Genomic DNA, 21,932 nt, shown 5'->3' on the forward strand with positions numbered 1-21,932 from the left:
TACGTGATCGTCTTGACGTAAGCTTTCATTTCGTGTCAGCTGTAACGGAGGACGACTTAATCTCTTTATATAACTGAAATAGAAACATATAACACGTGCTGAACTATATATTAACATTCAAGTACAAAATGAACACAAGCCTTATACATTGTGCATACTGTTATTTTTAATTTTCCGCACTAAAATGACATATGCCTGTACTTTATTATTATTAATAATAACACTAAATAACAGTAATAAATGTAATATAAAGTATAATAGGCTAATGGGGTATAGTAAAGTATAATAAAAGCGTATTGTTATTTTTGAATAATAATAAAGAAGCAGTACTATATCTAGATTTATGTCAATATTTTCATATTCTTTAAAAAAAATCTTAAAACAATTAACTCCTTTGTTCGAAGTGATTTCTTATCTATCTTGTAGATGGATATATAACAGATAAACAATGTTTAAAATACAAGTTTTATTGCACAGTTAAAATCAATTCTGAGTCCTGGAAAAAATCCAGAATAAATTCATGAATATCTGAATCCTTGAAATTGTAATATTAAAGAAAATGAAAACGTTAAAATGCCATAAAACTATTAAGAAATACACCCAGAGTCAGACTAAATCTGATACAAAACAACTTATGTTACTGAAATAGATCTCTATTCCACATATCTGCTTTAAATATGATGATATATTATTCTATATTCTTCTGAAGACTTTCTTCAGCACCGCTCTTCGTGTCCTGTTAGGGCAGCAGTCGGTCTCATTAATGTATGGTGCATGATGGTCCAAACAGTTATTGTTTTGGAGGAGTGTGAAGCCATGTGCGAAAACTCCCAAAAGATGCCAGCGCACGTGGTGACGTCTAAAAAAGGATACAAGTTAATTCAAAATTCAAGACTCCACAAAATTATTACCATACTAAATGTAATGAGTTACTGGAGGACATCCTTGGCCTCTGCCATGAATTCATGTCCTTGCTGCTGGCTGGACATTTTGTTTTACGTTCAGTTTTTGCATACATGATAGGAATAAAGTAAAAAATATACTCAACAGGCCAGTGGTATTTGGACACTTTCTATTTTGTTTTGTTTCATTTTATGGGTTACATTACCAGGAAACAAATGTCTTGAATACACTGCAAGTTGCCGAGGATAAAAGTCTTTACTAAATGAATAAATCTAAATTATAATGTCCAAACACTTTTTGGTGTCACAAATGTTTGTATTACTACAAATGTACATACTATAGCAGTCCATGAATCCCTGATTTATTATAAGCACAACACCCTTAAAATGAGGTAAGAGACCCACAAAGTACCACCAAGTGATGGGAACCACAGCCCAAAAAAATAAATAGTGTTCATATAACTCACACGTAAATTCATGCGCCTTACCCTCGATGGAGTTGCAGGTATACTGGGTTCTAAAAGATGAATGATACAGTCAGATAATATAATCATCACGATAGAAATCATGACATTGACAGGACTGAAACCATATCCTTCCTTGAGACATCCATTTAAACAGGGATTTTTTTCGGAAGATTGCATTATGGGTGTCTCTCAAAAAAACAAATCAAAGATCCACCCCTGTAGCTCTCTGTCAGCAAAAGTCTTCGTAATTTCTTAACCAAGCACAGCTGTTCTGAAGAACTTACGGACTGATAGAGAAAGAGATGCGAGATAGAAAAGGAGAAGTATGAGCTCAAGACTTTGCTTGTTTTATTGTTTGCCAGTGTTTCAAAAGACAAAATTTCTTTTAAAAGATTTCTGTCATACAAACAGTAACAAACAAATGTACAAACAATAGAAGAATGTCTCTGAACACAGAACATCATCTGACAGAGCGAAAACAGATTGTACCGAATGTTGCAAGAGGAGGTGAACAAGTAAAAGGTTCAAATGAATAAACACCGGCTGAACAAAAGAGAGAGAGAAGCTGAAAAACAGTTCAAAGCATATTAACAGCACAGCGGTTAAAGGTGAAGTGTGTCATTTATTTTCAAGGCTTATATTTTATCTACATGTAAAGCATTAGTACGTACTGATTCCTCTGAAGTGTAAACACTGTTGAGTAAGACTCACTGTTGAGTCAACCAACTTTCCGAAAAAGTGAATGTTTTCATATCGATCAATACTTTTTCTTTTGGTTTCCCCGACGCAAAGAAATGATGCACTTCACCTTTAAAGATCCACTTTATATTCATAACACAAAGCACAATGACTGAACTGGGCTGGGTTTCCCAAAAGCATCGTAGCCTTAAGTTGATCGTAGCTCCATTGGTGACAATGGGTCAAAGATCAACTTAAGGCAACCATGCTTTTGGGAAACGCAGCCCTGGTCCCTCAGAGTATTTCATAATATTGTCAATAGCCAAGTTAGCATGATCAATCCTATGGTCTATACCATTCTTTTATCAATAATAAATCTCACTGAATTAAATGTGTATTTAATGCGGCAATCTGTACGTTTTTCCTCTCTATCGCCACCTCTGTTTGAAACATGAAATTACAGCTTACTTTATATACTTATCTTTCTGTGATGAAGTTAAAAGTTAAAAATGTTCTGCTAAATCATACATTACAGCTTAATTAATAAATCATCATATTTAAAAAAATACAGATTGCAGCTTCAAAACAAACTTGAAAGATTCAGTACAATTTTCAACCTCCAGCTTTTTTCCTTTAAGGTTATTTTTTCACTAAACTGATTATGATCTATTAATGCCTGTAAGATGACTTTTGTAACTGTATCAACACAAAGATCTGTTTTCTTGTTGACACCGCACTGACCATCAAGCATCGGTCCCATGAAACCCACTTCTGACCCAAGAATGTCTTCATTCAAATCTGGCATCATTTAAAATAAACGTGGGCAAAAAATACAAAGCAGATGCCTTCTGCTGTCATGCATTTTCACACAATGAATGGCTAAAATAAGTAACCATGCTTGCTAATGCAGACAGGCACTTAGACCTGATATGCGAGCTATTAAAAGCATGCACGTACTGACGGACATTAGAGTCCCATCTAGACAAGCATTTTTCAATAAAAATCACATTACAGTCATGTGGGAGCTTTGCAATACGTGTACAAATATATAAAACAGACAATTGCTATTGTTTCTATAAATACTAAGAATAGATGACATCTCTCTTAAACTTTAAAGGGGCTTCAAAACACATGTATCATAGCAGTATGAGGGGTCTGATGAGTGGAGTGAGTCGACGAGTTCAGTGTTTTTTAAATGCGAAAGACAAGCAAAAGTCTAGTTAACTCAAATGCCTTCCGTACGTTATTAAAAGACAATAAAATGAAGGGGAATACAGATTTGCCGTATTCCAGTTTTCATTGCACTAATCCGCAGGACTGAACATAAATAAAAAGTACAACAACATTAATATTACGCCGCGTAACAAACAAAACGGAAAAAATCATTTCAAACAAATACTCTCGGTAGGAAAAGTGCACAGTCATATTTTGCGCATGATGACTCAATAACACTAGGAAATCTTATTCTGAATGATTAAAAATTCATAAACGAACTTTAACTCAGTGCAATGAGATGAGGCTGTTTCGTTAAACCCATTGTTACATTGCAATTAATGTCACGGTTGCACATACATTAAGAACGTCGCATACTGTAAATATCCATTATTTTGTTATCCACATACATACAAACACGACGTGTAAACTAAATGATGGGGGACAGTTAAGATATCAGTTCCTTGCTAAAGCTATTTTTGTTTATCACTACACACTTAAGTTTTTCCCACAGTCTTTAAACACTCGAGAGCGCCCCCTAGCATTCGTCAATGGTGAGGCAAATAAACTCCTGAATACACTTTTTGTACTGCTGCTCTGTGGGACTGCTGGTGGGATATTGACCTGGCTGTCCGAAGGGTCCGTCTGATTCTCTCATCTCCTCGTTCATCCTCGCTAATCGTAACCTGAACGAGACAAAGAGAGAGAGTGAGTTCCATAGTTCCATGTTCATTTAAAGCAGAAGGAACCTTGAGGCAAATGGTGTGCAGTATTTAACATACAATGTGACTATATCTGCGTTGGCTGCCTGCACGGCGATACTGAGAGGGTCCTGCCCGTCTTCATCTATCTCCATCTGAGAGGCTCCTCGCTTCAGGAACAAACATACCTGTCTGTAGACGGGTACAAGGTTCAACTGCAGACATTTCATTTATCAAAAAACTCGATTTGAGTTTGCTTGTTTAGTTCTTTTGTGTTGTAAAATGTCACATATGTAATCATATAATATAATCTAATATATATGTAATCATATATAGTTCATATAAAATGTTTGACAAAGTTTTACATAGTGTGTGTGTACGGTGTGCCACAGCATTTAATCAATTCTTACCCTGTGTGACCCAGACATGTGGCATGGTGCAGAGGTCCACGTCCTCGCATGTCCCTTTGATTGACATCTGCTCCATTCTGCAACAGGAACTCACAGGCTATTAAAGAACCCTATGAAAGACAGAGAAAGAATTAAATTGACAGCACCCAATAATTTGAAGCATACGGAAGTGAATGTGGGATTAAATAAATTGTCTTCTTCCCACTCCCTTTCAGGCAGAATTCCATTGTCATATTTAAATACTGTATATTCTGTTTTTTGCACTATATGACTTAACTATATTTTGTCTACTTTGTAATTTTTTGTGCCATTGCCTGAAATAAACAAAATGAACAAAATGAGGACTGCGGCTGTCAGTTACAATATGTCTAATATCTCCATTTGTGATCGTTAGAGTAGAGAAAGTCATACAGGTTTTTAAAATAAGAAATATTTAATGTTAGCGCAAACTCCCTTTAATTTTACACACGGCATTTAACACAAGTCTCACCCCTGTAACCGCCTGTATTAATGCGCTCTTGCTTTCTTCCTCTTCATTGACGGAGTTGACGTCTGCGTTGTGTGCGAGCGCCTCAGCCATGACTGGCAGATTTCTAGCCCTTGAGGCCTTATGGAGCAACGTGCTGGGCTCAAGCTCCCGCCCATTCTCTGTATCAGACGCTTCCTGCTCGATGTCCACTTCCCCGCTGGACTCATCAGAGTCCTCACATTCTACACAAATATAATACATAAATGCGAATGTTAAGGAGGGTTATGTGAAATTATGTTTGTCGCGCCATGTGAGACTGGACACCAAGTGGGTCACTATGGTGACTCACCCTCCTCAGTGACGCTGTCCACCACCGAGCCGAACACCAGGATGTCTGTGCTTCCGTCAGTACTGCCACCCAACCCGCTGTCACTGCTGAGACCTGCGGGGCCAATGAATGCCAAGCCATGGACACGTTACTCACACCACGGCCAATCAAACGATTGCCAATGCTTTTATGTTTAGTCCATCCAAATGCTGTTAACACCCGTTGGCATTAAATACAGATGCATGCAGAGTCCTGAGAATTTTTGCTATCCCACCACTTCAACCGCATTTGGATTCATTTAAAAATGTGGGCAAAAGAATCACAATTTGTATTCAAGATCTGATCTCCTGACAGGTGTTAAAATCAGGGCAATAGTATACCTGTACGATCCAATATAACATTGAGACGGGAAGACTTACTGCGAGGTCCAGAGCCTGTGTCAAAATAAGAAAAGAGTGAATCCAGCTCATCAGGACAAAACAACGATTCCCTCCGAAACTTTGCAGCTGCGGCAGCTGAGGACAAAAACAAAAGGAAAGAGATTGTGTTCAACACATGTGGTGTCCAGCAGTAAAGAGAGAATCTGTCAAAGATCAAACATGTTCAGAAATGACTTGTCATGTACCAGCAGAAAGATTTCCCGGAGACAGAGCAGTGGCATCATGTCTGTATTTCCGGCGGGTTTTAGGGGCTCTGATGGAGCTGTTGTGTCTCCTGCACTTTTTCACGTGCCAGTGATGTGATTTTCGGCTTCCCTCCACTAGCGCCTCTGAGCCGCACATCTTCTTCAGATACTTCCTCTCTACGTACTTTGCTTTGATCCACGTTTCTTTCTCTTGCCTTCGTGCATCAGAAGCAGAAAAGGGAGCGTCTTATTAATGCAAGATTCACATTTATGAAAACATAATGTAAAAGTAATGTAGGTGTAAGCTGACCTTGAGCTGTTGTGACTGGGTTTCTTTAGTCCTTGTTCCTCACACGAGCCTTCATAAATCTGGTTGATTACAGCGTTGCCAAGTTCACACATTAGCTGAAGGAAACAATCGTAAAGCATTTTGTATCAGTGAAAATACATGTTTAGTGGCAATAACCACAAAAATAGTCATTGAAATTACACTGGGCGCTCATGTCCGGGTCACATTTGACTCCCCCAATTTGTTTTTTAAAATGTACATATACACTTTTCAATAGAATAAGGAAACACCTAAATCACACTGTATTAGATCTCAATTAATGAAATATCCAGGTTAAGACTCTTCACTGATATACTTTGCATAATGTTCTGAAAACAAAATAACAATGATCAACAAAAGCCAAAATCACAAACTCATTCAGGGCAGGAATTAGTGTTAAAAAAAGATAATACTGGCTGATAATTTGATAATTTTTAAAATGATAAATTTTTACATCATGTTATTTTATTTTTTATTTTAGTTAAATTTTAAGCAATTTTGGTATATGCTTTTGTCACTTTATAATTAATTTGTTTAGTTTTTTGTTGCTTTATAAGATCGATTCATTTTTATTTTTGTTTTGTTTATTACTGTAATTTTAGTGCTATAAGAAACATAATTTTTTTTTATTTAGTTTACGTTTTTCAATAATTTTCAGATTAGTATTTAAAATTGATTTCAATGAACTAAAATAATATTTGAGATCATGTTTGCTTATATTTGTAACTCTTTTATGCATTACGGTCTTGAATATTTAAGGAAATCATGTTTCACTGTCAGAAAAAATGCCACCATCTGCAAAAACCTTTAAGAAAACAAATCTTTATGTACATCTTTCTATTGCTTTGGGAGTGAAAATGACCAGGGCATATTCATGGTTAAGGGATATGGTTTCCCACATGGAAAGTCTCACCTTCATAAGTTCTGGCTCCCAGGTGTCTAGTGTTAAAGATCGAACTTTAGAACAGTGCACTCCTAAACTCCTGCACACAAACAATACACATCATAACATTGATACAGGACGTCATTTACTCTGCTCTCTTGAAGAAACCTGTTACAGTGACATCTGCACATCCATCTGCAGACTGTTGTGTCTGAGTGAATCAAGTCTAATGCGTCTCTCCTTCTGTAGTCACGGCTGTACGTCTTTGTGAAGGTGGGAGAGGTTTAATCTGATTAAGAGGCCGGCGCCTGTAATCTACAGAGGAAGTGATGGGGGACAGGAGGTGCTTCATCACGATGAGGGATTGACGCAGTATGTGTATATTAAGCGTCATATGCTGAATATGAGGGCTTGCTGGACTCATGTAAATCCATTCTGCTGTTTGGACTCAATCTGTCATTGCTAATGCATTCAGGATAAACATCTTGACGCAGGCGGCTTTACGGCTTGTCTATCTATAGTCAAATCTATATGGAAGCAGATGGTTCCCAAAACATTTGAAGGGTCTTTAAGTATGATGTTTGAGGTGTGTACATTGGTAATTATTGAATAGCATGCTTTGTAAAGATGACTTAGACTAAACTATAGACTTATGAAATATACACACTACCGTCGTAAGTTTAGGGTCAATGAATGTTTCTCTTGAGCTGACAAACTCAGATGTCATGTTGACCTAATTGTAACTGTGCAAACTTATTAATTTCTTTTATAACAAAACTAAAACTGTGTTTAAAAGAAAAGTTTTAAAACAAATGACTTTGAATGAATAATGAAAAAGCCAATAGAAGTCCAGAATAGATGGAAATTCCTTTATCTTTGGGTGGGACGTCAAGAAACTCTCAAACGGCAATAGAACATTTCTGTTAAACAAATAAAACAGTGTTGATGTATTTGAGCATTTTTTTGTCATAACATAAATCCCACAGTTCCATGTGTTATTGGTTATGACAAGTTTAATATTTTAAAATGTGGAAAATATTGTATGAGTGAGTGACCCTAAACTTGTGAACAGTAGTATATGACCCTTAAGCTGCATTTTATGAAATGCAAACAGAATATTTGGCCAAAAATAATTTAAATTCATTGTGAACATTAAAATTTCATGTGTTTTATGAGTCATTCACAGTAACATTAAAGTCCCCATGAACCGGAAGTTGCGATCGTTTTTGCTTCCGTATTTTGAGGCATTTTAAGTGAAATGGAATTTTGAATGAGGAAAATAGTGGGTGTGGCTTTATTTCTCTGTGATTTGATGTGTTGAATTTTGAAATGGAACTTGCAGCAGACTGACAGTTGAAGGGGAGGAGTTAACGGATGCTCCGCCCAAGCCATCTAATGTACATCATCTAAAATGTATAGTCATTACAGGAAGGAAGCGTACTTTCAGATTTTATCTGAAGATTATGAGGGCACACAGATTTTAAAAAGGGAATGACCCACATTGATAAACTATTTACAATAAATGCTGCAATATTTCTTGCAAAAATAGGCATTATCATTTTTATTTCACTGGGACTTCAAGTACAGTTTTTAGCAAAGTGAATAGGGAAAACAGGTATTTCGTGTTTTGCAATGAATTTAAATGCAAATATATCCTACAAACAAAAACAACCTCTCACCTGTGAATGCCAGAGCACTCAATACAGAGCAAAATGCCCAGGTTGATGCTGGCCCAGCGTGGGTCGGCCTGGCCGCAGTCACAACAGACTTCATTTCCAGGCAAAGACTGTACCCGCTGTAGAATACTGTCTCCTCGGACAACACGCTCCCGCGGCTCGCTGGCAGAATCTATACTGCTCGTGGAGGGAGACGCCGTCCTGTCCAAACGCTGAATGTGAATGATGATAACATGTTATACTTGAACATGACACATTATAAATGATGCAACATAACATATTACATTATATATAGCTCCTAAGAGTAGTTGGATGGACTAACCTCTATATAATAATTTTCAGAAATCTCTCTGTAGGCAGAAGCGATGCTGGCCTGAACCGCCTGGATCCAGGCTTGCCGGAGTTTCTCTGATTCGGCCTGCAGCATACAACTCCTGATGGGGGGTACACAGATGCAGCTGTAAGATACTGTATGTATACACACGCTGTGCATATGACACAATACTCACTTTGTAGGAGACACGACTTCGAAACAGAACCTTCTCTCAATGTCCTCACATGGTTTCACAGAGCAAAGCCTTAGGTCTTCTACAACAACAGTCAAGACATCCTACAATACATAATGGCTTGTCAGGTCACAAAAATAAAAATGCATGTGGTAAAAAATGTATTTGTGATTCCATACATTTTATACATTGCTTTAAAAGTATAAAGTGAAATGTTAGTTGCTTTGCTGTTGTTGGCTGTGTACAATAACGTGAAGTGTAAACATTACTGGACCAATTTGATTTGACTAAGCAAGTATAATGATGATATAATCAAGATATAAATGACGCATGAAAAAAATAAAGCAATGTTTAAAACAAGATGGATGCTAAGCACCTACTTTTAGTCTCTTCTGGTAGACAAGTTGACTGTTCTGTATTGAAAACCATCGCCTGGAAGAAGAGAATCATACTCCATATCAGATCAACATCTACACAAATCCATACACAATGACTAAAACTATCACATGTTTGGAATCTCACCTGTTCCATGTTTTGAAAGCATTGCTCGCTCTCTTAAACAGGTATCCCTCCATCACCACACCATTAGGAGCATCCACATTGAATTCCACTTTTGTGTCATCGTAAGCAAAATCCTGTAAAACAGAGCATCGGTGAGTGACTTTCTGTAGATTCTGTAACAGAGATACTCTTCTTCTCTTTTACAGACAGAACTACGGAGCCCCATTGTTCAGTAAAGTCTTAACAGAGACAGACAAAAGACTAAACTTAATCCGTATCAGTCAAAACATAATCCCCACATCCACAGCAGCCATATCTAATCCCTGTCATGTCGATGAATAATGACCCGCAGCCTCAGGAAGTCTCAGCAAAACTAAGCGTTGTTCCCACTGATCGATCACTGATCTATTCCTGCACACGTCTAACAGCTGACAAACACACAAAACAATTCAAAATAAAAGCCATTCATATTTCACAAGATTTTTTAATGCCCAGAAAAAACACTCAAAATCAAATTTTGCAGCCATTTCTGTAAAGAGTTGTGTACTATTACAGAATCCAATGAGAAATTCTCTGACATCTGAGTCCTTCAAGGTTTTGATATGATGCAACACGTATACATACACAAATCACTTGAAAAATAACCATAATTTGTCAATGAAACAAAGCACCGTACTGTATAAAATATGCATTTTTATACACATTAAAGTAATACATATACGTATTCTAATAAGTAAATGTGTTGCTCAATCTATTTGCATGTGGAGAATGCGAAGTTTATATTTTGCAATAAGTGCACGTGCTGTTTAGTTCCCTCAAAAACAAGGCTTCAAAGTTCTCCAAGTAAACAAAACATAAAAACGAAAAAACAAAATACATGCATTAGCCTATAAAACAAGCAAACAAACAACAACAAAAAATGCATGTGACAAATAATAAGAGTATATTACATGAAGACATTTAATTCGTTCTAACTCACCAGAGCACACTTCAACCTCCCGAATATCTTCATCTTCACTAAATGTGTATCCACACGCTTTAATAATAACTTTAAACTAAACACTTTTCCTTAAAAGCTTTCTGTCGTTGCTCAGTAAAGTCATCTCACATCAAAGTCACCGGCACGCGCTTCATCGATCTCGAGCTCGGTCCTGAGAGAGCCGAATGACAACACACGCTCGCGCATCGCACTTCTAACGCTCAATATTCCCATAATTAGCATACAGCTGTCGATTTATGTGGTCGGCTCCTCGCTTTACCCCCTGACCTCAGCCAGAGATACGACCGCAAAGATTATTTCACTTCCACGTTCATAAAGCACCGCGTCATCTGTGTATTTACGAGCGCGTGCACCCAGTCCATCTGTCTGACAGTGCGCGAGAGCTTTGCTGTTTAATCAAGCGCGTGTTATTGCCACTCTCAAACAAACTCTTCCTTTCTTCACAGATACTTTTACGAGCGCATCTCAAGAGACATCAAATATGCAATTGGAAAGCGAAAGCAGACACAACAGATCCATAATCATAGATATAAACATCGTAATAAATATATACATTTCAACACAAGGCGTCTGGTTCAGTAGCACTTCCGGTTTAGTCTTTTTAATTAGACGGTTTCATCAGACGCTAGCGTCTGGCCCTAAGTTAACTTCCGGTCTGTGTTTAGTTATCGATCTGGCAAGTGGCTAGTGTAACAATTCATTATATACTTTATTTAAATAACAAAGCAAATGCGTTTGAATCTTAAGTCTTAAAACATTAATTCAGTCCTAAAATATTATGTATTTTGTTCTAACATTCCTATGTAAAAAAGGAATACTGTCTTAACTGTCAAAAGAAACTCCCTATTGCATATATAAACTTGTATTCAATTATAAAAAAACACACACACACAAAGATTGCTCGCCACGGGTCGGCCCAGCCTCTGTTGGTGCCCTGAGCAAGATTTTAGATTGTGCCCCAACTATACAAAATAAATAAAAATATCAGAATTTTTTTTAAAGCAAAATTCATATGTATTTTAAAAAACCAAAAATTGTGATTAACATAAATCGTAAAAAACAACAACTACAAAAGATTTGTGATGAAAAATGTTTCTAATTACTATTAACGCTGAAAATAAAATAAAACTTTTCTTAATAAAACTGTAGTTGAAAATTAAAGCCCATAAAACGAATATTTGATTGTTATTGTTTTTTACATAAAGGTAAATGAGAATTATTTTTGACATTTTGTAAAGCTCTGCGCAAATTCTTTAGGGACACAAATAAAAGCTTATTGTATTGTTTTAGATTTTCTTAAATAAATGGCAGGGCCTAGTGACTGTGCCAGTAATCATTTTTTGCAGCTCACTTAGTTTAGAGCAGGCAAATTCAGCACACAGTGTCATAGAGCGTTTACACCAAACGCGACTTGAACGAATAAATCGCGCTATTCGCTAGTAGTTGGACACTTGAACATTTTAAACAGACGCAAATTCGCGTTATGGGAGGGGCTTCTGCCAGATGGGAGGGGCTTCTGCCAGGCGGCTCCGGACTCGTGTATATATATATATATATATATATATCTCAAATTGAGCAAACTGTGTTTTTTACAACTTGCCAGATTGTGCGACCTCCTCACTCACTTTTGTTCCAAGCAAGATCCCTTTAATTCCTGTTTCAATAAATGTAAGAAGATTTTTCGTACAGCTCCGGGTATCCACATACAGCGACGATGATTTTGTCCTCCATTGTTATTTCGGATTTCTGCCCCCGCTCGCTATAAGCTCCTGATTGGTTAAAATGGCTTGAATTTTGACACTTCAATCGCGTTTGGTGGGAACGCTCTATCAGTGTTACCAGTAAAATGGTTCTCAATAGGCATGATGCTCCGAGTGGGATTCGAACTTGAAACAGGCAATGAATCCAGAATGGGCAGTAGGCGGCTTAACCACAAGTCCAAGTCTTTCACATGCATTATTTCTGCGTTTAGATTATCAATCATAGTTAATCATAATTGCGTCATGAAGCTGTTCACACGTCGCGTTTTTGCGCTCTCGTCTGGCGCCTCTCTGGTCATTTTACCCCCTAGGCAACTGCCTATGTCGCCTATGTAACGGGCTGGCCATGCGTTCACACATAGCTCATAAAATCAATACAAACCGTTTCACAGCCTTTTATTCAACCCCTTTTGTGTTCTGTGTTGGCACAGCGCACGTTCACACACCTACTGCAGCTGAACTCACAACATGCCATAACTCTGTTCTACGCTGAGAAAGAGAAATCCCAAGGGTGCCAAAACTGAGTTAGACATGCATAAAGGACATGTGTGAGAGCAGTGAGTTAGCATGTGTGCATGTGGAGTGACAGATGCAACACGAGGAGGTAGTAAAAAGCGAGGTGATGGGACGGCCGAGAGATCGTAACTCTGTCACTGAAGGTATGGAAAGCTGAGGAGGAGAGGGAGAGAGGGCAAGACACTGTTCAGAAATCTGCAAATCATTTGAATAAATCAACAGGATGCTTCCTCCCACTGCAGGATGCAGGCCTTCAGCTGGCTGCATGAATGCATGCGCTAACTGCCTACAAAACACAAATTTAAAGTGCTAAAAAGTAGACCTATTCGTGATACGTTTTGTGGATAGCTAATATGATATAATATTCAAAGTTTATTTTAGGAACAAAATAAATTTGTGTTTGCCATAGTGTCACGTTCATAGATGTACATACATAGATGTCTCACTGGCAGCGGTTTCTAAGTCATTCTCAACTGAAATGTTGTCTGTTCCAAGATGGTTATATGGATACGTGAAACTTCTTATCCGAAGTACTAGAAACATTGATGAACATTTCGATTTATGGACAGTTGTAAAAAAACTTGTTCTTGCTATGCTATTCATTCTGTCTAATATCATGCGTCAGCCAAACAAAAGAATCAACAACCTCAGCCCCATGAACACGAGGCACATGTACACACAGCGGTGACCGGACTGTGAGGTGATAGAGTCATATCCAATCCATACTTTCATGGTGGGAGGAGTTTCAGACTTTGGAGACCCTCTGTGGTGAACTGTGCTCCTCTCAGATGATGTGTTTGGACATGACAAAGGTGTTAAACCCCTCTCAGGATCAGGTGGTCACTGAGACAACCTGCTGCCTTGTGCAAGCATAGAGTGGGAGATGGTGGTCTAGTGGGTTAAACCACTGAACTGGTAAATCAAAGGTTGCTGGTTCGATCCCAGCAGCCACCACCATTGTGTCCTTGAGCAAGACACTTTACTCCATGTTGCTCCAGGGGGATTGTCCCTGTAATAAGTGCACTGTAAGTCGCTTTGGATAAAAGCGTATGCCAAATGACTAAATGTAAATGTAAATGTAAGCATGCTGGAAATAACATATCATTTACTTGACTTTTCTTTTGGGTTCCCAGTCCAATGATGGCCCAGTCCTTTGTATCAACCGGTTTTGAAAGTCAGCATCACAGAAGTAAAAGGGTCAATCCGTTTGTAAGTCATGATCTAAATAACAGTCTTATCTGTGGACACATGCGCAAACTTGTGTGTGTGATGCATTTGAGCTTTAGGCCAGTCTTGAATTGAGCTACGTCTGCCAGGGACAGTTGGTGGCACTAATTTGTCCATGTGTTTTGGCGCGCCACCTCTTGCCCTCCCCTTAACATCGGGTCCTTGCCATCTGCTATGTTTAGAGGTGTTGGCCAAGGAGGAGGTGGGCAAAATGCCCACACGGAGACTTCCAGACCCTGAGAGGTTTATCACAGCCCGACCTGAAGCCACCATAACTCATACATTTTTCCGAAGATCATTTATCGTTTGACAAAAAAAAAATCGTATTCCAGCTGTAAGTACATCAACATCGCGTGCCTCTGACAGTCTGTACTGTCTCCTCGTTTGCAGTCTTACAACTCTGGAAATGATTTAGTTTTTTAAGAGATATTTCCAATTATTGCACAAAGTCAATGCGGATTTAGAAACTATAACAACAGACACCAAACAGATTAAACTGGAAAAAACCAGACTGGATAACACGGTTAAAGTCTTGTGAAAATTCCAAGCTCAAACACAACCGTGCATGTGATTTTGTGATGCGGATCTACACACGCACGCATTGACTAAACATGCACAGCACGTGACAGTCATTAAGCAATTCTTTATAGATCACAAATCAATCCGTACCTAAGTCTACATGGACCTCATAACACACGAGGGATTGACATCTGAACCGTACAGAGAAAAACACAACCTGCATATCTTCATAACACACAGACAATGAAAACAATAGTCACGGCCAAACTTATAGCATAATGACCACTGGTACTTCTCATTTCACTATCGTTGACAAACCCGGAGCAAAATGTGGCACAGAAGAGAAAATAAACTCACCTGCATCAAAGTCTGGACGTGATCGGCAAACATGGAGAAAAAAAGAAAAGAAAAAATGAATAAAAACAGACTCTGTCTGTATGTACAGTTATTGTTGTTAGTTTTTACATCAAGCATTTGAACACATGACCAGACTTAAAAATGTATAAATGCATTGGAATACATAACTATACAACAAACCAAGTTTTTTACAAAAAATGAGTCTTTAAATAATAAAACAAGATATATATAACAATCGCAATATCTGAAGTTGTCTGTTTTTTAGACTTAGTGGATTGTGCCAATTATTGTGTGGTTAATGTTATCAACTAGTAGTTTTTGGGCATAACTCTTAAAACAAGCAATAAAAATGACCAAGGAAAACATTGGTGTTGAAAACAGGTCCAGCAATTACTTGTTTTGATATTTTGTTAAATAATACAATAAGATTTTTAAAGGGGGCTTAAAGGAATACTTCACCCAAAAATAAAAATTCTGTCATCATTTATTCACCTTCAAGTTGTTCCAAATCTCTATAATTGTCTTTGTTCTGATGAACACAGATACAACTGACGATAGCACAACTGACGATGTGTCGCATGGATGGGAACCATACAAAGGGCATTATCAGCAGCACCTCACCAAAAGACATCTTTCACCCAGGATAACGGATGTGATGAAAGTGGGACAAACAACTCATGAGATGTCTCTCTGATAATAGCAAAGGAAAGGCATGTATGCTATGTATTTCTATAATCATTTATCCTCCAAACAGAGAGGATGCCTACTTGACGAACCCAGCAAAACCTCAGAGACCCTTTCCTCTATTCATATTCTTGACTGCTTGCCCCTGTCATGCATGAGGATCATAACAAAATGCTCATAAGCAGACAGATTTTGCTCCCATTGGCAACCATAGTAGGAACAAATTCAATGGTAGGCCCCAGAACGGTTTGCTCTCCTACATTCTTCAAAATGTCTTCGTTTGTGTTCAACAAAACAAATAATTAATTAAGTAATTTTCCCTACTATGGTAGTCAATGGGGGACGAGATATGTTTGGTTACAAGCATTCTTCCAAATATCTTTCTCGGTGTTCGTCAGAACAAAGAAATTTATGCATATTTGTAACAACTCGAGGAGTAAATGATGACAGAATTTTCATTTTTGGATGAAGTATCCCTTCAACCCGCATCCATTCACGTGCATTGGTTTTGTGTCCATACAAAAGAAGTGAATGGGTACAAACGGTATTCGATTACTAACTTGCTTCTAAATATCTTTGTGTTCTGTATGACTTTGTGTTCTAAAGTCATACAGCTTTGAAATGACATGAGGGTGCATAAATGACAGATCTTTTTCATTTTTGGATGGACTATCCTTGCATGCATTCATAAATGACTTGACTTCTGAAATAAACATTTATTACCTTGATAATGATGCACATTAGTTATGATCATTAGCTGTACGACAGCACAGAAGAGAATTTGGCTCTATCATGACAACTAAAGTTATGATGGATGATCTCTTCATCCCTGTGTAGATCTATTCTACTAATGATGGCGGTTTTCAAACTAGAATGTTTTTTGTCCAGAAACTTGTTGACCTCCTCTTATTAGCACCACTGGAATGTCTGAACAAAGGCAAACTGAAACAATGATTCAGGGTCACATGGCAAAGTCAGAGTGTTTCTGGCTCAGATCTTTTGGCCAGAATGCCCCGATGGCTAGCAATGTGCTAGCAGATGGATGTCAGTGTGTGTATGTGTGTGTGTGTGTCTTGAGGGCCAAGATTCCGAGAGATGTGTGCTTAGGCAGAACACCATCCTTTTATTGATATGGTGATGAAGCACTTTGCACAAAGCCACTCCAAACAAACAACATAAACTGTGGCAACCATATGCAGCACAAACACACATGCATATTTTTTTGTTCTACATTCAGTTGTGGTTAGCAGTCCTGTGATGTTTCTGTGAATTGTCAGATAAAAGGACAATGTTGTGCGTCTCCTTCAGTGGAAATAACCTCACCAGCGAGTCGCTTTATAAGCCAACATCATTTTTTATTCACATTCACCTAGATGAGATCTGTCTGGGTATTAAATTAATAATCTGAGGTGGGCAGATCGTAAAATAATGGGGTTTCATATATCATATATGTATCTTTGGCTGGACATAAATTTAACAAGACCCTTAAAGGGATAGTTCACACAAAAATGAAAATTCTGTCACCATTCTCTCACCTTTGAGTTCTTTTAAAATTTCTTTGTTCTGATGAACACAGAGAAAGATGTTTGGATGAATGCTTGTACCCAAACAGATTTCGCCCCCCATTAACAATCTGGTTGGAAAAATAACAATGGTGGTCAAAAGTGCCCCCAGAATTGTTTGGTGTCCTACATTCTTCAAATTGTCTTCTTTCGTCCTCAACAGAACAAAAAAAACTTGATAAAGTAATTATTCCTAATATGGGAGTCAATGGGGGGCAAGCATTCTTCCAAATATCTTTCTCTATGTTCACCAGAACAAAGACATTAATACAGATTTGAAACAACTCAAAGGCGAGTAAATGATGACAGAATTTTCATTTTTGGGTGAAATATCCCTTTAGGATGGTAAAAGTAGAGCAAGAAGATATCCTGTAGGCAAAAATGGAAAGTCATTATTCAAAAACGAAAAGAGAGGAAGGATTTGTGTTAGACCAGAGGAAATGGAAGCGATGAGGATGAGATAAAGATGGATCTGCTCACCCTCTGTTGAATAGTGGCGTGTTTGTGCTCCATCTCTCTCTTCTCCATGGCCGAGTCTATGACCAGCTGATCCAACTGCATTATAAACACAACAACACACAACTTCTATTGTTTATATGTTCATAGAACTTGCTGTTCTGGTTTTAAGTTTGTTATTGGATTAATCCAGCCAGACAGTTAATAACATTTTGAATATACAGGTTTATGACATTTATATTTAATATGCATATATGAGACTTATCATTACACAAAGAAATTTAAAAAATAATTAAATTAAAACTAAAACAGAACTGTTGTGCCTTCCAAAGACATAAAATATTTGTCCCCCTGATGAATCCTTTCATTTTGCATGAATTCCATAGGAATCAATAGGACCACATATGTAAAAAAAATGTTTTTTATCTTATATTATCGTTAAGTCTGTCTCAGACAGACACAATATACCCATCACCCTCGAGAAGTGCCTTTATCCTAATTTTTCCCTCATTAGATCTGTGTTCAGTTGGACACCATGTGTCAGGGGAGAGCAGGTGAACATATGGCTCTGATGACATGATGATGATGCTGCAGGAACAGATGTATCTCACCTCAGCTGCCAGCTTCTTCATGTACGGATCGATCTCCTCCAGGAGGTTAAATCCCTGTTGAAACAGAGTGTACTGGGCCTGCATGAAGGACAACATCTGTGGAGAACAGAAAATACATGGTAATACAAACAACAGTGAAGGACGATGCTGTGTAATATCAAAAACATGTAGTTTAAAGGGATACTTCCCCCAATAATGAAAATTCTGTCATCATTTATTCACCTTCGAGTTGTTTCAAATCCGTATACATTTCTTTGTTCTGGTGAACACAGAGAAAGATATTGGGAAGAAAGCCTATAACCAATCAGATCTCGCCCCCCATTGATTTCCATAGTAGGAAAAAATACAATGGCTGTCAAAAGTGCCCCAGAACTGTTTGCTGTCCAACATTCTTCAAAATATCTTCTTTTGTGCTCAACAGAACAGAACAAAACAAAAAACAATAAAATATTTTTTCCTACTATATGAGTCAAGTAGGGACGAGATCTGTTTGGTTACAAGCATTTTTCCGAATATCTTTCTCTGTGTTCATCAGAACAAAGACATTTATACAGATTTAAATAACTCCAGTAGTAATTGATGACCGAATCTTCATTTTTGGTTGAAGTATCCTTTCAAGGCAGTTACTTACTGAATCTAGGATTTCAAATTTCTTTTTGGCCTGAAGAACGTTGATCTGAGGAAGGTATCAAAGCAAAGAGTCATTCAGTAGCTTCTTTCATCCAAAGTCTCTTACAGTAGCCTACATTTGTAATGTGATGTATATTCAAAAATGTGTTTATTGAACACCAACGTTGACTATATTTCAGACTACAGTGATCTTCATATTTTCACCTAACTTTCATGAAAATATATGTATTTGCTCATGTTTTTTACTGTTTTAGCAAGTTTTTTAAAGGATACTTCACCCCAAAATGAAAATTCTGTCATCATTTACTCATTCTCAGGTTGTTCTAAATCTGTATACAATTCTTTGTTCTGCTAAACACAAATGAAGATATTTGTAAGAATGTCAGTAACCTAACCGATCTCATCCCCCATTTACTGCCATAGTAGGGAAAATTTGGGATGAGAGCCGTTTGGTTACTGACATTCTTCCAAATATCTTCATTTGTATTTAACAAATACATTTATACAGATTTGGAACATTCTGAGTGTAAGAAAATGGGAACAGATTTTTCATTTTTGGGCGAACTGTCCCTTTAATGATTAACTTGCGCCACATAATGGCTATAAGAGACTTCACAGAATTTTTTCTCCTTAAATTTGAAAAGAAAACAATTACGTTTAATGCAATTCAAAAAGCAAAACCAAAAATGAATAGCTAGTTTTACAAAAACAGCGCTGCATCATTCAACTAAGATGATCACTGGTATTACCAGAATTTGTCAAACTACAGAATTCCCCAAACACAACAAATGGACTGAAAATAAAGTAAGGGCATTTAAAGCACGCAAGGACGATAAAATTACATTACAGCTCTTATTTGGCCACATGGCCGCGAGAGAGGCAGAGTTTAGTACAAAAGAGGTCATGCTAGGAAATGACAGCTGATGATGGTCAAAAAAAGATTGTACACATGCAGAAGAGAAGGAACAGTCAGATCTGATCCATCAGACCACTGCTGCAAGTGGCACAACTGGCACTTTAGATTCAAAACGGCGTCAGGTAGCTACCAGATACAGCCACTGATATTTACAGATTTATAAAAATAAAATACTTTCATATTATGGTATGGTTACTGTGTTGTGATCTTTTTATATACCTGTAAGACATAGTCCAAAGCAAGGTGTCTGAAGCACTTCCGGGTCATGATGAGGGTGCTTGAGGCCTCTTCCACCTCATGCGGTTTGTTTCGAGGTGCCTGCGCATTCTTCACCTGAGCGATCTCCATATCCTCACGCACCTTATCAAACTGCTTCTTGGTGTCTTTGAACCTCCGAACATCCCTTCGCAGAGAGAGGTTTCAGGGTAAGATAAATAAATGATAAAGGAGAGGGGGAGAGAAGGAAATGGAAAAGGGTAGAAGGAGGGTGAAATGACTTACTCCTTCACAAAATTGTGCAGCTGTTGCTTTACGGACCTCTGGGTCTGGTCAAACAGGATCTGTAAGAGAGAAAAAACAGGAAAAATGTATTGGTGTGGAACAAACCAATAGAATAAGTGAGTAGAATTATAATTTGTGTAAAGATTGCTCCCATAAAAATGGGCGGAGTTTAGGATCTGAGAATCTGTTTCTAATTGGTCGGGAAGGATAGTTTAAATATTTTCTTAACTCTACATTAAATATTTGTAATTCAATGGCTATAACAGTTGTTATGCAAAGGGTTGTAACATAACTTTATTCTTTGAATGTTTTATATTTAAATATAATACAAAATACTTACATACTTTTAGATGATCAAAATAAACTTTTTGTTATTTACAGAAACTCACCACTAGCCAAATTTCAAAATAAGAGGTAAAAGAAAATGACTCGTGAAGCCAATTTGATTGTATTTAAAAGCCGCAAAAAAATATGCTGTCTTAAATTTTATTTATAAACATTTTACATTTTTATTATTTATGAATATATTTTTTGTATTCCAGTTATTATGAAAAAAAATCCAAAATGTCTGTGAGCATCAACAAAAATCGCACAATACTGAAATATAAATGATACACATCTCTCATATAACCAGGAGGTGGCAGGACAGCTGCAGGTCTGTGCAAACTCCAAATACTGCATCACACCCATCTCATACTCTCTGACTGAAGGGATGCTCACAGTGGGTCAAAGGTTAAATAGGTCAACGTTGCATCGGACACCAAGGTAGTGAGAAAAAAAACGCAAGGCTCTTGACAAGCAAATACAGTGCCACACGGGGATTACAATCTGCACATGCTCAATGAATCCGACCCTGGGGGGTTTACAAGGAAACCTCATGGAAGGTTATAAATATAAGACATGTCAGGGTCATCCATTGTGGATCATATGGGATGTCAGCATAAGGTCTGCAGGAGGAGCTAAATGTTGTCATCATTTTGATTCAAGTGCAGCGGCTTTACGTGGCATTGAGCTGCAATGAGGGAACATGTGAGAGGGTATGTCACATGGAACAGCACAGCAATATGCCTTCAGGGTAAAGCCGGCATGTGAGAGAGAAAAAGAGAGCGAAAGGGGAACGGAGAGGGAGGAAGCAGACAGACGTAGACATCAGCCTTAAGTCTAAGGCGTTACATTTCACATCCATTATTAGTCTAGACAAAAATCAGCATTTTCTGTCCATCCAGCCCAGATATGCCAATCCTTTAAAAAGTGATGTTTGCAAAGACAAGCATTATTATTACTTATACTTATGGTCAGGGATTTGATAACTCGCTCCAGATACTAGAGAGATATCTAGAGACTACAATATAAGAAAAGGCAAATTGGCTCTTTGATTTAGGCCGGTAATACTGCTTTTCCACCAAATAATAAGACATTTCTTGGTTTTAGTTTATTTCAATCCTCATTTTGTCTAATAGGCCATTTACAGAGACCGTTTTCACCAAAAAACTCAAAGTGCACGTTT

At 37.7% G+C, this 21,932-nt stretch overlaps 1 protein-coding gene across 1 annotated transcript in view; it reads right to left on the reverse strand.

Moving 5' to 3' along the window:
- Nucleotides 1–447: 447 nt before the first annotated feature.
- The window catches only part of acap3b (ArfGAP with coiled-coil, ankyrin repeat and PH domains 3b), a 54,761-nt gene continuing 33,276 nt past the window's right edge, over nt 448–21,932 (reverse strand). The window contains exons 5-26 of the mRNA XM_056734625.1: nt 20,426–20,484; nt 20,144–20,327; nt 19,010–19,054; nt 18,379–18,474; nt 17,792–17,866; nt 15,066–15,077; nt 9,708–9,820; nt 9,566–9,617; nt 9,189–9,289; nt 9,002–9,113; nt 8,683–8,891; nt 7,034–7,103; nt 6,103–6,197; nt 5,793–6,007; nt 5,586–5,682; nt 5,189–5,289; nt 4,861–5,081; nt 4,371–4,480; nt 4,042–4,152; nt 3,884–3,945; nt 1,370–1,419; nt 448–859 (exon numbers count right to left, since the gene is read on the reverse strand). Coding sequence (XP_056590603.1) covers nt 791–859; nt 1,370–1,419; nt 3,884–3,945; nt 4,042–4,152; nt 4,371–4,480; nt 4,861–5,081; nt 5,189–5,289; nt 5,586–5,682; nt 5,793–6,007; nt 6,103–6,197; nt 7,034–7,103; nt 8,683–8,891; nt 9,002–9,113; nt 9,189–9,289; nt 9,566–9,617; nt 9,708–9,820; nt 15,066–15,077; nt 17,792–17,866; nt 18,379–18,474; nt 19,010–19,054; nt 20,144–20,327; nt 20,426–20,484 — 2,259 coding nt within the window. The 3' untranslated portion in view covers nt 448–790. The remainder of the gene's footprint in view (nt 860–1,369; nt 1,420–3,883; nt 3,946–4,041; nt 4,153–4,370; nt 4,481–4,860; nt 5,082–5,188; nt 5,290–5,585; nt 5,683–5,792; nt 6,008–6,102; nt 6,198–7,033; nt 7,104–8,682; nt 8,892–9,001; nt 9,114–9,188; nt 9,290–9,565; nt 9,618–9,707; nt 9,821–15,065; nt 15,078–17,791; nt 17,867–18,378; nt 18,475–19,009; nt 19,055–20,143; nt 20,328–20,425; nt 20,485–21,932) is intronic.

Source organism: Triplophysa dalaica, chromosome 21, assembly GCF_015846415.1.
Source record: "Triplophysa dalaica isolate WHDGS20190420 chromosome 21, ASM1584641v1, whole genome shotgun sequence".
Taxonomy (NCBI): Eukaryota; Metazoa; Chordata; class Actinopteri; order Cypriniformes; family Nemacheilidae; genus Triplophysa; species Triplophysa dalaica.